General features: G+C 38.1%; 1 protein-coding gene across 8 annotated transcripts in view; it reads right to left on the bottom strand.

Annotated features, from left to right (window-relative positions):
* Nucleotides 1–19,281, bottom strand: part of LOC117432073 (rap1 GTPase-activating protein 1-like) — a 165,966-nt gene that overhangs the window by 91,551 nt on the left and 55,134 nt on the right. For 2 of the 8 annotated variants that reach the window (XM_059002066.1, XM_059002069.1), the window contains exon 1: nucleotides 18,788–18,920. The exons of the other annotated variants lie outside the window; for them this stretch is intronic. In XM_059002066.1, the coding sequence (XP_058858049.1) occupies nucleotides 18,788–18,831 (44 nt within the window). In that variant the 5' untranslated portion in view covers nucleotides 18,832–18,920. Of the gene's footprint in view, nucleotides 1–18,787; nucleotides 18,921–19,281 lie in introns of those variants that run through there. 8 annotated transcript variants of the gene reach the window in all.

Genomic DNA, 19,281 nt, shown 5'->3' with positions numbered 1-19,281 from the left:
TTGGCATTGGCACGTCTCAGATCTGGAAATGCAAACCTGGAATGGAGGGTTGTTGTCTAAAACCAAGGTTCCCTTAAGGGGTTTTCAAAAGGACATCTGTCCTCCTTCATCTACATACCCTGCGACCAACGTCCACCATACGCACAGTATAATATATGTCGCCTTGGACAAAGGCGTCTGCCAAATAAATAATAATAATAATAATAATAATAATAATAATAATAATAATAATAATAATAATAATAACAACATATATCTGAATCTGAACATCTATATAAAGATGTCTATATGGCAGACTGACAGATACCCAAAGATCATGTCCTTGGCAAGTTTCACCAAGCCTTGGGTAAATGGTTCTATATGCGTATGTATTAAAAGCAAGACATGCATACAAACAACTCCACTCAATTCCTTTATTTGAAGTTTGCTGTAGTACAAACAGAGCAGGACAACAAATCCCCCCCCCCTCCGCTGAGCTAGTCATCGTCTCTGCTGTTGGTCACTGTCTTCTACTTGTAATGTCCCTCGCTGTCTTCACATCGTCCTCTGCCCCTGCAGTTCTCTCTATACTGCAATGACTGTTGAACAGATATCTGAAGTGTGACAGAACACCCTGCAGTGTGTACAAGAAGCTCAATACTTTATCTTTGCCATGTTGTCAATATCACAGCGATATGTTTTTCTACAAAACGGTGACTGTTATTAACCTACAAGATCACATCAATAATGCTGTGCAGCATGAAATGATCAAGATCCCTTTTGTAAAAGCTAACAGGGCATTTTATTTTTTTCATAAGCATGATACAAAAATGAGCTGATTTTACGGAATTTGCCAATCATTTCAGTTTATGTATGGAATTAAAGGCAGTGTTACTGACTGCCGTTACAGCTTCTGACCCATCAGTGAGATGATCTTAAAAGCTCTATATCCACACGTGGCTCTTTTGCACAGTGGTTAAGACCCTCGCCTGCAGTGAGTGGTCAGCGGTTCATGCCCAGCCTCTGCCCTGCTAAGACTGATTAAAACCCCAAAACATAACGGTATATAGATATACAGTGTGTGTAGGCTTGCAAGTCCTCTGCATGACACTCAGATTGGCATCAATTTAGTAGAAAATCACTTGTTTTATTTTTTGGAGAAGTATTCAGAAAAACAGCCATGCTTATCTCTCCTGAGTGCTGTAGTGACGATTAATGTGCTGAGATCTGTGGAGAGCTTGTCTCCTGTAGCTTGGCAACTAATGGACTGCGTTGTTTGATATTCATTCACAACCAAAGGACCCTCACTCGTGATAAATCGTCTTTGGAAAAAATTAAAAAAATGAAGCCCTTTTGTTTTAAGCGCTCTGCGCCGCACCCTTGAGTTTTAAAGCTGCAGTCCCCTCCAGCTGAATTTCTTCTTAGTGTCTGTTTTGCACATTACTTCCATAGACTTCTGAACAGAAAGCTTGTTGACCACCCAAATGGTCCCTAAAGGCGTTGTAACCGTCTGACATTTTTTAAAAGCAATTCTCCCTAGGTAGCTCAACTGAAGCTTGTTCAGCTGTTGTAGCTTGAAATAAATGGTGGAGATGAAAAATATCACCTCAACTAGCTACTTCTCTTACTGCGCCATTGTTGCCTTGTGTTGCATAGGCTTAACATATTATACAGTATATGATTCTAGTATAGTGTCCAAAGCACTATGCTAGACTATAGTGTGTTATCAACTACTACCGTACTGTAGAATACTACATATTTTACATGGAAAACTGAGCTGTATCTATTACTACAGACAACCTCTCTCAAATAAGTATTTTGAATTGAATGGTGACACATTTCAGTTCTAATGCATTTAAATTCAGAATAAAAAAACACCTACTACTAAATATCCCAGAATCTGGGAGCACTGCTCTATTATGTGAATTGTCTGGAAAGCAACGTAGATTTCAAATGAATATAATGAAATGAATATAACTCTGGAGGCACGGATACTACTACTCTGTGCTTTACTGCTCTGTGCTGTGCCATAAGTTTAAATATACAAGCCAGAAACTATTATTTCAAAATGACTAATAGTATAATATCTTTAGGTCAATCTCCAGACAACTAGTGCTAGTTTAGATATGAAACTCAATGTGTGCAATCCAAAAGAAATTTCTTTAGTTCAAAAAGCTACTAAGTCTAGTATTGTTATTTAAGTAAATTCTAAGGTGTTTTTTGTTCCAAAAATGAATTGATACATTACTCTCATTTTATTATTATCGTTATTATTATGAACTACAGAAGCTGAGGATCTTCCCACCAATAAGAGCGAACGTTTCTTCTGCTGTATTCCCAATTCATGACATCAGCAGTCACATTTGAAGTTTATACCAAGCTGTACCATCCCTATCAGTACGGTTGACAGCAGCTACTTTAGGCAAATCACACTTTGGGCACCTCTCGGAATTCCATTCAACTGAAAAGTCCATTCAAAACGGTGACATCACAATCCATTCAAAATGGTGACATCACAATCGTGCATCAGCCACTTCACAGTATTCTCTTCATCAACCTGTCCCTCTTTTCAACAATGGACTTAATAAAGGTTGGCAACAATTAGAAAACAGATATAGCTGGATTTGTTAACTTTTATACTAATATGATAGCAGTACTTAATAGCATTAGAGGACCACAAGTATCTGTGTATTGGTTATATCAGCACTCACAGCTCATAAACAGACCATTCACTTCTAGTGCTGATATTACCCACATGCACAGCTGTTTGCCATCCTATAGCACTCTACAGTATTGGCTGTGTTATTGCTGTTATGTGACAAATGCTTTGGTATGTATGTGCTGCTTCTGCTCTGACTTCAACAGAACTGGTCAGTCATTCAGGGCTGTGCTGTCAATGGGACTCTGTGACATTTGCTTATTGAAATGTAGACTTATCACAGGACAACATGATTCGGAATGATATAACATTTGATTCAAGAATTCATATTTAATAGACTTTGCATTTTGACTAGTTATCGGTACTGGAAGGTTCTGGAAAGAAGTAGAACTCTGTAAGGTTCTATACAGCTGTGCCCATTGAGACTGTTAACATGCTGTTTCTATACTTATGCTTTAGCATAGTATAATGCAGTAAGCTAAAAGCGATCCTATTCATGCCAATGAAATATTCGCCTGTGTTCTTTCCAATTTGAGGTAGCAATCTGCTGCAACTGATTGCTGTGAAATGTTAATCCCTCAGAAAGTTAATCGTATATGCAAATGTCGTCCACACTGTCACGTTTGATAACACTCACAGCTAGTCTACAGGAGAGACCTGACACGTGACGCCATTACCTTCTCAAGTTAAACAAGAACAAAATCTTAAAAAAGATTGTCATCCAATTATTTCCAACTGTGCATGTCATCTTAAGACTCTTAAATGCGTCACCTAAAATCCCTGTGAAAAATCATCAGTAGACCAGCTCATTACAAGCAGTGACAGTCAGTGGACTGTATGTGGTAGCACACTCTCTGGTATTGAAATCAATGGTACCGATACTTACACATCAAGAAGCTTGAACTTCAAGGGTAATGAAATACTCAAGGGCTATTTATCATCATGATGGCCCAACTGTGAAGAATCGAATTGTAAAGTATCATCAAATTGACTTCATTAAGGAGTCTCAAATGTGCAGTGTTGAAATAAAACACATGTTTAACAAACATGTACTTTCATTTGAAAATATGATACCTGGTACTACACTAGGTTAAAGAAATCTCTGCTTGCAAGCCATGCTGTCCGGTTGACTTGTAATTCCCAGGTCATTTCACGTGGAGAGTGAAATTGTTCCTTCCTCAAGGCTTTCTTTCTTGTCAGCAACCAATCAACTGCTTCCCCTAATGATTGACATGTTTGCAGCCAGTAAGATGCTTTGACCGCAAAGACACCGATGGAGTGAAATGACCAATGTAAGCAGAGCAGTACCAAGGCAAGCACACTTAGATGGAGCCAATGTATCCTGCTCCAGGACTGTGCAGCAGATATTAGGGCCCCAGGTAGTGAGCCTCATACAGTCCAGGACAGTGGTTTTAAACCCTGGTACTCAAGTGCCTCAAAAGGTCCAGGTTTTACATCAAGAATTACATTTAATTAATTAACTATTTGTTTTTAAACAGACAGCTTTACAAATAACAAGATAAACAAACAACGTGAAAATGTAACGTAATGCCTACAGTATAGTGCTCTATTGTAAGTGTTGTTGCACTAATGGCTAACAAAATTTCTATTTCATTTAAAAATAAAATAAAAAAAACCAAGGACTTGCATCACCATGTATTATTTACCTGCATGCAATACATGCTGGCCCAAACGCTTCAGGAAAAAAACAAAGCTGATTCAATAACTCATTCCCCCTTGGTTTGTGAGTTTTACTTTCCCAGAAGCCTGTAGAAAATGTTCAGTAAACAAAAACTCAAATTGTCCAGTGAATACAAACAAACACAGTAATGACCTGATGACATGCTCATTCATTACAGGACACAATGTACACTTAAAAAAAAAAAACTCAGTGCTTGCTGTGACAGAGTCCTGCGCTCTTCTTAACCTTGAATATGTGAATAGGCCTAATTTCTGCTGCAGACACTGGTATAGTATTTCCGCCCTCACTGTCAGAGCCAGTCCTCAGTCTGCTGTACGGCTGCAGCAGAATGCTTTGACTGTCACCTGTCATGCACTGCTGAAGGCATCAGCTGAAACCCTGCTTGACTGATGCATTTGTTTCCCTCCAAACTCTGGTTTTGGAATACTGATCACATTCAACAGGAAACAACAACGTAGCAGGCATTATTTCAACAACAGTATGTGGGAGTACGCATATTTGTCTGAGAAAAACGCACATCCGGAAATACAAATAGGTGCACGTGACACAAACATTAGCCTCTTTACAAGTGGGTAAACAATGACAGGACTATTTTAAGCGTATGTAGGCTGGAAATGGCAGGTCACTGCTAAAGGAGGTTTAACAATGTATGTCAGGACAGGTCAACACTGGTAACTGGTACATTCATAGGGGGCTGCTAACTTCAGCTTTTATCCCTGGAATACAAAATGAGAACCATTCTGAGATATCTCAGGTAGTTTTATGACCATGTTTACTGTGTATGTTTCTCGGGCCATTGACCATGACTAACATCATTTAATTAATTTGAAAGCCAGCGGTGATGCTAATGTGTTATACGTATGTGGGACATGGAATGTAGCCAAGAGAGTAGTGCATTTCATCACGCTGTGTTATCTTAGGCTATTCCCTTTAACTTAACATTATACATGTAAATGAAGCTACTGGGATCAAATTAAAGCTGCAGCTCCACAAGCATGGTCAATTTGATACTAAAATCAAATTGCACTTTAAGTCTCCGTGTTGGCTTCCCTGTTGGGCACAGAACTGATTTGAACACTTTCCATCATAAAAGCAACCTGTAGAACTCACCTCCTTCCAGTATCAAACTGGGGCTGAAGCTGCTTCCATCTGTAGTCAGCAATCTACATCCGGCCGTCACGCACAAGTCAAAGATCTCCTGTATGTTTCACATGTTTGTGAAATCTGAGTTTTTATGCTTCAAGATACAGTCTCGGTGGAAGAGCCTTTAGTTTGTTATGCAACTAGATTGTTAATCTCTGCTCTTGTGCTTTCATTCAGTCAGTTCACATTTTTAAAAGTAGGCTTGCTTATCCTGCCCCCCCCCCCCTCATCTGAGCCCGCTTTGTTTAAATCCCCAAAAGCTAGTTTCAGTTTTTTCTGTACTAAGTTAACAGAGTTTATAAGCTATTGAATTCAAGTGGGATTTCAAAAGGCTTGCCTTTGTTTACGCTGTGTTGACTGCTTTGCCATTGGTTATTCAATATATAGCCCTGTATTGCTGTTTTAGTAATACGACTTCAGTGGACAAGCTGGTTTCATAACAAAGCATGAGGCATCACCCCAAAAGTGTTTACTAAATAAGATGAAGCAACTAAGAATGACAAGTATTTTGTTAGGAGGAGTATGTGTAGGCAATACTGGAATCTCTCCAGATTTCTTGAAGTCTGAATGGTACTCAATGGAAAAGCAGTAGAATACCGCTCCATATATGCACTGTTGCTTGCTTTGGTATTGACAGTGTTTTGTGGTGGTGGAGTTTGTTTTTAAAAACGGAGGTTAGCAGTTTTATCATCAACCTTATAATACAGAGATCTCACACCACTGCTGTGTATAATAACAGAAAAACGATCGTTCACCATGTCTCATAATAATAACAGAACTGTGACACAAGTAACACTGGTCTTAACTCTTATTATAATCACAGGACGTCAAACTTCAAACACATTTTTCTTGGTTTTTAAAACAGTGGGACTTCAAGCACTTGCACTAATGTGTTTTTGGTTGATGTATTGCTGAAGAAACGTTTTTCTCCTTTTTGTCTCCTTTCAAAGATTTATCCCTCTTTAATTGTGGGTCTTATGAATGTCTTATAAATCATATTTATGTTTTTAAATTGACATTTTATATTTGAAAATAATGAAGGAAAAAAAAGAAGAAAAAAAAACTAAATCTCTGTTTGAGGTTATGAAATTGGCAAAATTTACTGCAGTGAAATTAAGACCACCAGGGAGACTACAATAGCAGAAATAATAGAAGTGAAATCATTAGATCTGTCTCCAAATAGACGCTCTTTATAGTCTGGGTTTCTGTAAGAAGACTATTTGTGTCTGATCAACTACTGTTATAGTTACAAAAGAACAGAAAAATGTCTTGGTGTAATTCTGTCCACAATATACTGCACTGTACACAACAACATGTATTCATAGCAATTACTCTCTGCAGACTCAGTTTTGAACCGTTTCCTCGCCCCATGTTGCTATCCATGTCACATGTATCACCCCCCTCAAGCTGTACTGTCTTTCTTTAGCAAACATGAGGTGAGGAATGAACACAGCGGATGAACTAAACTGAATGAGAGCAAAACAACAAAGATACTGTAATCTTTCAGCAATTCAGAGAATATTGAATAGTATTGCTTGATTTTATTAGGGTGAGAGGACTTACTCTTTTGTAGGTTTTAAAGAAGTTTTAGAATTGAAGTCCTCTGTACAGGGAAGGTACATGTTATCTCAAGTTAAATTGATGTGTATTGTTTTAAGTCCTGGTTTTTAAAGGCAGTGGTGCTTACCGTGTCTCACAGGATAACAGGATTTATAATCCAAATCAAAGTGAATGACAGAGAGATTTCAGTGTGTAGTCAGAACACCCTAATACCATGCTTATTGTTAACTGCCTCAGACAGAATATAATCACTTTTGTTATTACCTCACTTAATATCTGCAATGTGAATGTCAGTGTTCTGATGTTTTTAATTTACAATGAGCTAATTACTCCAACTTGTCATTAGCACAATGCTTCATTTAGGGGCTTGTGAATAGTCTTAAGTTGTTCCTAAATTGTTTATTATTATTATTATTATTATTATTATTATTATTATTATTATTATTATTATTATTATTATTATTTTCTTTCAGAAAAACATGTACTGATGATAATTCTGAATTAGCCATATATGTTGCACTTGTAAAATGCATACACACTGTATACAGTATTGTTTTTGTTTTTGTAATTATTATTAATGACCACAATTATAACCAATGAAAAACCCTGGTACTACATTATAGTCTCATAGCAAAACTGCCTTATTTTATAGTAGCATTTCTGTGTTTTGGTGAGCTTCTGATCAAGTCCACAATAATTAATTCATTTTAAGAAGTTGGTGTCTCATTTTGCAAAGAAATGTTCTTCTTTAAAAAAACCCAGTTGATTAAATGACTGGATTAAGCCTGTGTATAGTGTTACTTGTATCAATACTGGCCTTTTTCACTGAAGACTGACTTGAAATCCTTACTGTATTAAAATAGTCAGTCAGTTTCTTCCAAGTCATTTTAAAAGGTTACAGGATCACTGGGTGTAATTGAAGAAACACCCTTAAAAAGCATGCTCTTACCTCCATTAACATAACATTCTCATAGTGCAGCTGTTTAAATCCACTCACGGGATAGATTAGGAAAATATCAAATACTGTAATGCAAACCACATCCCCACATAAACACACACACACACATTCCACCGTTACCTACATGTGGGGGAATATTGACAGGGGGATGTGTTGTTCAGTTTTGCTTTTCTGTCAGGAAGCCACCAGATTTAAAAGGGAGATACGTCACCAGCTATTGTCTCCATCTACGTTCCTAAAGGTCGTTCTGATCTTTCCACTTGCATGTTAAAAACAACGCAGTATGAAATGACACCTGGTGAAGCGTATTGTACAGAATCACAAACGAGTGCTGGGAGACGCAGCAGTTTACTGTTTATCCTGCTTGAAAATCTGCACAGATTTTTGGCAAGCACCGCCTACCTGGACTCCCTACTCAATGTCTACAAAACACACAATTCTTCTCCAACACTGAAGTGCTGTTGTACACAGGATTATCTGTAAATGCTCTAAACAGATCCAGATCCAGGTTTATCACAGTACAGATTGATCAAATTAACCCCTAACCCCCAAGACCAGGCTTAGTTAACGGGTCTGTTGTGTTGAGCTCATTTTCCTAGATTATTTTAATTTGCTTTTGCAAAAAAAAGAAAGTCTAGTTGGTTGTGGGTGTAGCCGAGGGCAGACGACGAGGGTCAAATGATTAGAATGGCGTTCCGAGTCTGATTGGAGGTGGAATCTGAGGAGGGTGTCAAGGAATGGGAGAAGAGGTGTGACTTCAGAGAACACCAACAGCAGTGCTTTCAAACTGAGGAAAGGCTGATCAGCATTGGTGCCACTGAGCGCAGAGTAAACATTCAGTTGTACTTTGTTTCCTGTCACACAAGATCTCGTACACAGACTTCAATTGAGTACTGTGCTGCCTCTAACCCCCCTTCCCCACTTGATAAAGGACCAGTGTTGCTGTGCATGAGATTTAGGGTTAATTAGCAAGACTTCAGTTCATTGAGTAAACAGAGAACAGGAAGACATATTGAGCATGAAATAAGCTGAATCCCCTCCCAGCAACTGTTCACAAGCACAGCCTTGACCTTTTAGAATACACCAGGTTAGGTAAGCATTAGCTGCTACACCCCAGATTTGAAACCCAGCTCAGACTTGCTATACTAAATATCACCTTACCAAGATAATTAGCCTGCCCAGTTGGGAGACAATATTTCATGATTTTAGCATCAGTTGTCTAGTGTTCTTTATAGAGTGCACAACCAATTTGTATATGTACATACGAGTTTGTAAGTTTCGTCTTCGTTTTTAATCATCTTGTTTTAGAAGTTTTTCATTTTAAACAATAGACATTTATTTTACTTGCTTTAGTACGTTTATTCTACTTTGCACACTAGTTTTTAATATTATCCGATGTTTAAAAATTCAAAAAGTCGCAGAATATAAAACATACATGTTTAAACCTCATTAACATTTACTTTCAAAACACACTCATACGAAAAAACTACCAGTCCACAATGATAGGGGGAGAAGTGAAAACAGAACTGAACATTCCGAATGTTAAAAGAAATGGCTTTGAAATAGAAACTAGAACACCCACCTGAGATCTGTTAGGACAGCACAATAACAGGCTTTAGAAACCCTGCAGGCTCAATGAAGTAAAGTAATGTTTGTGTGCTGCTCCCGTCATTAAACCTTCCTCCCTGATCTTTTGTTAAGCTCTTCCCTTGCCATTTAAACACAGCCTCACAGATAAAGCACTGCTTCTGATCCCCCTGTCTAGAAATTATTTGGAAAGGTGAGATGGAAATAGAAAGCAGAGTTCAATCAATTTCTCTACTCAGTGGTGCAAAGCCTTTTAAATGAGCCTTAGCTTGTCATGCAGAGAAATGAATAAACTAGCCTGGCCCCCTGGATCCGAGCCTCTGAGTGCTGCAGAACATTTCAGTTATTTCATTAGGTGTTTTTCAGCAATGACTAAAGGTTTTTGTTTGGAGCCGACTCGGATACTTCATAGAAACCTCATGAAACATGTAAATGGTGCTGTGGATTTGCTACATAAAGGCATAACTACTGTGCATGGTTCAATGTAGCAGGGATATCCAATAAATAAAGACTCGGCTGGAAATCCTAGAACGTCTAAATTTAAATCTCATACATATTCTTTCTGTGTAGTTACTAGATTAACATGTGATATAATATAACTGGTGCTCTTTGTTTTCAGTTTTTATTTGTGATCACGTGATGTCCCTTTTTCTGAGCCGACTCTTGGAAAAGTGTTGATTGTGAAACAAGTTCACTTTAGTTTTATTCTCCCGTAACTTGATTGAGACTATGATTCTGACTATGCAAGCAGTCCTGGATGTGCAGGGAGAGATGCAGTCCAATCACTTCTGTTTGGAGATTAAAATGTTGCTAGAACAAAGGCTTCAACTTCTCGCTGTGTCGTTTCTGCGTGAAGTCACGTGTGTTTGAGTTTGTGAGGGGAAGCCTCGAGATGGTTCTCTTTCATGAATTCTTATGACACAAAAGAAATCTATTAAAAGAAGAATTTGATGATCCTTTCATTCTTTTTGTTCCTTATCTTCAAGGTAACCTAGTTTCCATGGAAACCTGCCAGATCTTAATCCAGGCTGTGTATTGAGTTCAATCAGCGCTGCAACTGAAGCCTGTGCTGTGAGAGGGAAGGTGAGGGCAGGGGGAGGTAAGCCACATTCCCAACCCCTTTAGTTACCTGGCTTTCTTAGTCTCTTGAAGACCAATTGATTAAACACTATGAAACCTCTCATTAACTTCACATTTTTCAAAAGTCCCCTTTTGCTTTGCTGTTCCTCTTTCCGTTTTCCAGATTTATTTTCATTTTGACTCATTCAAAATGGTCTGTCTGTCTATCATTACATGGTGAACACGATAACTGAATTTAAATCAATATTCTCCAAATTTAAACACCTAGCCTCCTACAGACGTTTTGGATTACTGTTGATTTTACACAGATACTTTAACCTTTTAGCTTCACTGTCACGCTCCTAACTCTCGCGGTTTGCAAGCAGATGAACTCTAATACTGTAATACTTACAACAGTCATTAAAACAAAAAGCAAAACAATGTTCATTGCCAGAGTGTTCATGAAAACAAGGTGGCTTGATTACCTTATTGGGTCTACCCTGGAATTAGATTTGTTACACTCAACAATAAAAAAACGAATTTCCTTTTTGCACGGTGTAATACGGTAGCAAATGCAACATAATCTGTTTTATACTTCCACAGCAGCGCTGATGGAGCAGCAGTGATGTACTTGCTGTCATTTAATATAAATGCTTTAACAATTCGTATTTGCCAATTGCAATGCAAGGTAAAAGGCATATAAAACAATTGTAGTTTTAAAACTAGCAAGAAATATTTTATTTACTGTACAATAATTCACAGTTAGATTATTGATGAGTAGTTTCTTGGTAGTTTAATACTGTTCATTATTTTATTCCTCTTTGGGAAATTGCCTTTGCACTTGCTTACAAAACATAGTTTATGCTGCAAGATTATCAAAATATAGTTTTGACTTGTGAGCATTTAAACACAGAGACAACGTTCAAATTAATATAGAAAACAAATATATGAACTGCAACGGGTCCCGTTGCCATATGGTGCAAAGACGCTGCCATATGGTGTGAGGGTCAATTCATGTGATTGGGAGCTTGCTTGTTCAAATACGGGTTGCACAGAGTTACCAGTTTTTACTGGGGACTTACAAGAACATTGGTCAGTGTGCTCCTGAGGACTAGGGAGAAAAATTGGATGGGGTTGCATTTTCAGACACTTTAAAGTGAAGCTAGTAAATGGTAGATACATCAACAAAATGTTGACACCTGTTGCTATGACGACTACTACACTGACGTGGGTAAGAACCCACCCCCTGTCCCAGACATTCACATCCACGCTTACACTTTTTACAATGACATGCAACATTTAAGATCGCAGAATAACAAAAACAACCACCAATATTGCAAGGGAATTTGATTAACCTCCCTCTGAATACGGTCTAATATTATACACTTTCAACCAGACTCCAGTTATGAGCTTGTGATCGGAATGCATTTCCACCTGATTTGAAGAAAACATGTGAGCATGTGAGTTCTGTTTCTTACGGTTCCAATAAAGTGATTTGTGACTTTATTGTAACACTAGACTGATTTCCCAAGAGAAGGGATACATCAGTTCTCTTTGAGAAAGCTTCTGGAGTTTCTGTTTAATGTGTGTTACTAGACTGTGGCCAGTATCCTTACTAAATTCTGACTACAACATTTCTACCACGTGGCTTTGTAACCCCTGTTGAACACAGATAAACAGTGATAGATAGATAGACAGACAGATATTGGAGAACTTCTGAGGGCTGTAATCAATGAATTGACTATCTGGCATCTTAAAGCTGTGGGGATTTTCTCTGATTGAAATTTAAGCTTCTGATTTCATAATATTCAAGCAAACCACAAACCACAAAGCCAAACTTCCCTGAAGTTGCATTCTTACTACATAGTCCTGTCACTTCCTGCTCCTTACAGAAAAACTGATTTCATAAACCCGTTTTATACATTAAGCTTACTGTCATCAATGTTTTCTAAAACAGACTCCTGGTCAAATGTCCTCAGATCTTTTGTAGCCACCCACCTCTCCAATTTAAACATGTTTTTGCATAACCACATTGCCTACAATGAGATCTAACTGGGACTAGGATTGAAAGATAATCACATTTCAAATCACCGGTTATTGGAAAGAAAATAATCTCAATAATTTACCTTAAATCATGTAACTCCCACACATTGTGACTTTCTCTCTCTTTAGGAGATGTCTGTTTTTTGTGTGGTGGCTTTTTAACCCTTTCATGCATAGCAACATCACATGGGGACAGACACAAAAAAAAAAACCTCTTCTAGTCTTTATATAGGAAAATATGGAACAGGCAAATGCATGATGACCTCATACCTCATATGAGGATAGGAGATGGGAAAAAAAAATGTCAGTGAAAAATATAGTTATTAATGTATCCAAAACCACTTCAAATGTTTTATTGTTGTCTATTTTCAGCATTTCGTGCATGGAAGAGTTAAAATAAAGCCATACCACTGAGAAATAGAGGGGGGGGGGGTTGAATTAAAGTAATTGACCGATGCTCGGTTTAATTACATGGCACTTAACACCCTCTCCCCAGTACCTCTTTATGGACACATCTGTGTCAGAACAAACCATCTCAGTAGCATCCTTTTAGCTTTAGATGACTGTCTATGATCAGTACAATAAGTAACCATGACAAACACAATGATGGTGAATATCACAATAATCTATTATTGTTCTAAACCTAATTGGAACTCCACGTACCCAGACGAAGATACTTATCTTTAGCGTATATTGCAAATTATAATATGAAAACTGTGCAGGACAACGACAAATACAAAGACATCTTAAAATAGCTTTTCTTCTGCTATGAATAACTATTGTTACACAGCATACACATTCATCTAGTAGCACTATTGGCTAGTCATTATTCTTAATTATATCTGGATCAGATAACCCAATAGTTAGTTAATGTGTGGGTGAACACAATGGGATAATTGGTTTCTGAACTGTACCAGGGAACTACACAGAAATGAGGTGTTCCATGGAAAAGTAATTTGGTAAACTGAATTTTAAATAACTTTGCAAAAATATAAGTAGAATACTAAAGGAATAAAAATAGGTTTCAGGTACAGTACCATTTTATCATTGGTTCACCCCACTGTCGATTAGGACTGAACTATTGTACTGGAGTGCCACTGATGATCGCTTGAAGGTACTGTTCATCTGTGTCTGCATATTTGCAGAAAACTGCTCAGTAATACAGTTGGAAATGCTTATAAAGCAAATTGTATTAAATATATATATATATATATATATATATATATATATATATATATATATATATATATATATATATATATATATATATAAGGAACTAGAGGAACTACCTCTTCTCATTTCCAATAATATTCATGTTCATAAAATAAACCTTTATAACAGATGTGAAAGATAATGTTTGTCTCTATTGGATTTCTCAAAGTGTATCCAATTTTACATTTATCATCACTAAGGATCCTAGTTTTTCACAATAATAAAAAACTAAATTATAAGGATGTTACAAGCTTACCAATGCCGTCAATCAATCAATAAAATAAGCAAACTTACCATTTTACTTCAAACATTACAAATACTTCTGTGTAGTAATAATAAAAAACAAAAAACGATATTGATATTAGTTAATCTCCGAGGCAGTCTTAGTCATCCGGGTGGCTATTGTTAGAATAGAGCTGCGCATTGGCCCGATCTTCAGGGGTGATTTGTATCGGCATCTTTAAACAGCTTGTTCAGTTGTATTCAACAACACACATCTGGATACTGAAGTAAACTGCAAGCCACGTTTCAACATGCACACTGGAAGCAGTTTTATTGAACAAGTATGTTTATGTAAATTTAAAGCAAAATTGCCTGTGTTGATGATTATATATGATAACTGTATTGATTTTATCAAACAAACAAAAAAGCTTTGCATGTTTTTTGTCCCAAAAAAAATTCCAAATGTCACCGCTAAGCAGTTGCAGGGCTTGACTTAAGGAAAGTAATTCTCCAAATGTAATTTAGGTTTAAACATACTTTCTTTTTCAATCATTATTCCCTGAGTGTCGAAGTGTGGTGTTTATTTCACTCCTGAGGAAGGCCATAAACAACCCATTGAACCATTTTGAGGGCTTGTGGGTTATTCGGCTATCCTCATCCATGGAATAACAGCACTCCATGAAAGTTTATGGTGTATACTCTATATCCGTTTGCTCCCAGTGCGACTGGGTGGGATATTTGGTTTTCATTTCACCTCAAGGATTTCTGCAACGGTGTCTGCCAAGTTCGTTGTATATACTCATCTGTCCCAATACTTGTCAGAGGGCAGTGTTTCATATGTTTTCAATTAAGGGAAAACACAAGAATTTAACATTTTTGCTATTGCAGGCACGGGTGCAGTATGGGGAGTTTCCTCATTTGTCTGGGAATTTGACTAAATGGTGCTAAAGAACAAGGCCATGTTCACTGGAATTTCAACTATGGGATAAAGTACAGGATCCAGACAATAAAGGAATATTCAGCCACATGTACGGTATATGAAGCATGTGTACACAGGCGCTCATCTACACACTCATTTCCAGTGTGGATGATTGATGCCAGGTCTGTATTTGTGTCCGTGTTCATGCCAGTTTTATATTAAAAACCACTACAGAAGTGTTATGCTTTGTAGATTATATTATGCTGCAATGTTTGTTACCTGAGCATAGCAGGACCCAGAGTTGCTTGAGTCCAGGATGAGGTTTGAATTCGACAAGTCCATTTTTTGTGGACTGGAACCTTGAATCGGACAGTACTGACTTGTCCTTCCTGGTTTTAAATTGAAAATTCATGTTATCCCATTAAAAAACCAATATTTTCCCCCCAAAGTCTTCCCCTCGTATTTCATTGCATTACTGTGCTGCCAGTGCACCATTGTTCCTCTAAGGGAGTCCTGCCATAGGAAATTAGAAATGGTTAGCACTTTGACCTAGGCCTTGTTCATCCTCTCTCTACTTGGCCTATGTATTGTTATGCCACCATGTCATTTAGCAAACCTGAAAAGAAATGAAAAACTATGCAGGCCACAGAAACTGTACCGTCTGGTTTCACAGACCCTGAGTAGCACTAGCCTTGGACTAGTACCTAAGGTGACATTATGTAGTCCAAAACTAGTGCTATGCAAGGTCTGTGAAACTTGCAGTAAAGGCACAAACAAGCCAAAACTAAGACAGAAACAACTAAGAATTTTACACCACAACAGCGTGCTGGTTCATCTCATAGTGGACCAACTGTTTATACTTCGACAGCATGATGTAAAAGTGATATTGGGCAAATTTTGGGTGTTTTGCTCACATTCCAAAGACTTGTGTCATCCCCCGTGACAGGCTTGGCTTAGCTACACCCTTACGCTAGCCAAGCGTTATGGTGTGCTTGTCGAACACACAAAAAATAACCCAGTCCATTACAATAACAGATCGCAGCAGATCTGATCAGAGTGTTTTGAATAATTCACAGGGCTCTGCTGACGTCCCTGCGAGCTGAGCCCAAGTGCTTTCAAAACTTTTCAAGTACGTGAAAATGAGTCATCGTCTCGGGTATCCATTGTTTAAAAAATAAATAAAATACACAGCAACAAAAAAAAGCACTGAGTGTTTTCAGAACTAAAACCAGCAGCACACGATACAGCCAAGGGTAAGAAACACACAGTTGATGTAAACAGAACAATTGAACGGCTTGTCTGGAGAATAAACAGAACGCTATTCCTGGCACTTGTGAATCCGTAGTTCAACATGGGCACACACTGAACAGCAGGCTACCACTGGCACTGTGACGCTGAACACTGGGAGTGCTGGGATTTTTGCATTCTGTAAACAGTCAGTCGTAAGACACTGTATACATGTAGGCAAACATTTTCAACAAGAAGTCTTAACAATGTCTTTGTACTGCTGTTAAATCCTGACATTTTTTGGTTGAGCTCTGAAGAAAAAGCATAAGTCCCATTTTACATATTCAGTTCTCAAGTAAAACTGTAAAAATATAAAAGGTAAATACACTTTGACACTACTACTAGACCACAAAGCCCTCTAACTTTACTCGGATTCAATATGCATTGCTTAATAAATATGTCAATGATCCCACAATGCTGCCTCTAAAGCGAGCTGTCAAACAAACCAGCAGGCTGGTTAGCTGGATAAACCTTGCGCTCACCTTTTTGGATGAGTCTGCTGCAAGGTTGGGAGCAGGGGAGGTAAGGGGCTGATTTGTGAGTACCACACCTGGTATATAAAACATGGCTGCCTTTACAGGCTTTAGAATGTCATTAAAAACCTTACATTGGCACAGGACTGGTGACAGAGAGGGACAGGAAGGATGGAAATAAGACTCCCATTGCATAGCAGTTTGATCCATTCCTGGTTACCTATACTGTGGCTAATCAAGCTTGTAATAAAACCTGGACAGTATCTAAGCTAAAACAAAATACTCAAAATACTTTCAAACTCAGATGACAATACAGTGCAGACACATCTAAACAGCGTTATCAATAGAATAGGACCCTCCCTAATTAGATATTTTCACAGACATTAATACATGAAGGAGAATCCCATACAGTTTTTTTTGTGGGCTGTATAAAAATGATCTTAAAGAGTGGCAGTATTTTGATGTCCCGCAGTTTAGATGAATTACTGAGGAGACTCTATAACAAAAGAAGAGTAAAACCAGGATCCCACACGCTTACACATCCCTGACATTGCTGTGTCCGCGTCTGCCCGTTTCTACACACCCCGTCCTGCTACTGCTCGCCTCCGACACAGGGCAGCCTGGTTTAAAACAAGGCCAGGGCAAGCAGGCACCAGGGTAGCATCTTGCCATGACCGTCTGGGTGTTTGTCAAACTTGTCAGCACTTCTATTACAGAAAACGTTTCATACAGAAAAAGCACAGTGCAGTTACAGCTTCAGTTCAACAATGCGTGAGATAAGAAGCGTGTTTAATTATTGAACACGCGTTTTGTTGAAATGTGCTCACGAATGGCTCCTTTTGATACACAGTAAATTGAAAGAGCTTTAATTAACGAAGGTTGCGTTGCATTTGAGATGACTGATGACGCATTACACCACCTTGCCTGAGTGCAAAGTGTGCTGGAATAGGAGACCAGGGTAGATGTGTGACAGGCAGTCTGTTGAAGCAAACATGGCTTAATACAGACAGCACAAATACATCTTACAGTATTTTGATACTGCTGTATTACAGTATTTTGATACTTTTGTATTTCGAATCGGAATTGTAAATCCCATTTCACTTGGACCACCACCCCCCCACCCCAGTGCAAGTTAACCTGTGATATAAACAGAAGCAGGCTTCTGAGCGGGAGCAACATACACTCTAGAAGAAAATAAAAAGTAAAGAAAGAGTAATACCAATTAGCACGTTTAAAATCCTGGAGTGGGCATTGATTCCAGCCTTTTGCAACATCGCACAGTACCAGATGTCACTAACATCATCACCCTAATGTATTATAATCTAGTGGCTGTTCTACATTATAATAACAGTCTCGAAGTTGTGAACTGTGTCAGTACATCTGCCCTCCTTCTCATGTGTAATTGCTTACTCACACATAATCTCAGTGTTTGTTTTCTTATTGGGCAGCTCTTTAAAACTGCTCCAAGGATTGTAGCACCATAATTCAAACTGATTTACAGCAGGATTTGCACAGTAACACCTTGACGAATATTCTCTATACAAACATCTCTGCTGTTCACAACAGCATGAGTTAATGTGACCAGATACAATTAGACACTTGCATACACTTGTAGAATGCATTTTAACAGTACAGCAGCATTTCTAATGCCTATGAACTATACTTTGGAAATGCACAATTAATCCATTATACTAAATCCTACAGGATTATTGGTCAAGTACACGTTTGCTATCCACAAATTGCAAATAATGGAACATTCCCCATTTGATAACATACTGCTTTACTGAAGACACAGCTGAGCTGAGCTGTTTGGACAGAGTTCTATTAGAACGAAGCAATTACAATTCCAAAAAATGACTAGAGTTCAACCTGTATACTCTAGACCAATTGAAACACAGGATCTTTCCAGTATTGTGATTGAATTCATCATGCATGTTTCAACAGAAGAAAAAAAATAAAAAGAATAAAATAGTTTCCAACCTACCCGCCATACGCTCCAAAAGTGAAGCTCCTTTTTCTCTGAGGCATCCTAGGAGTGTATAATTGCCAGGAAAGAAAATCCAGGGAGCGAGTACTCTGCTAAGTTTGTCAACTCTGAATGAAGGGGTTACTACCAGTGAGTGAGCTTCTCAGAATCTCTCTCTCTCTTCTCTCTCTGTCTGAGTCAGGGGAGTGAGTCTACGACAGTGTGTGGTGTGCACTACACTGCCTCCTACTGTCCTTTCTTGGGATTTTCTCTCCTTTTCATATCCTCTTTCTTGCAGAGACCTTACTCTTCTTTGAAATCGTTGAACCACTTCCTGTTGCCTTGGTAACATGCACGCTGTCTCAAGCATTTCATATATAATGTGAGAACTGAAAAAAAAAAACTAAAAGTGACACTTTCTCTTTCTGTTCTAATAATATATTGTACACGCTGCTAAAAAAGAATCATGTTTCTGAAGGTGGGAAAAATAAGCTACGTACAATACTTTGGTT

This window comes from Acipenser ruthenus, chromosome 27 (assembly GCF_902713425.1).
Source record: "Acipenser ruthenus chromosome 27, fAciRut3.2 maternal haplotype, whole genome shotgun sequence".
Classification (NCBI taxonomy): Eukaryota; Metazoa; Chordata; class Actinopteri; order Acipenseriformes; family Acipenseridae; genus Acipenser; species Acipenser ruthenus.
Note: the sequence above shows the minus strand (reverse complement) of the source record. Positions and strands in the feature narration are given on the sequence as shown.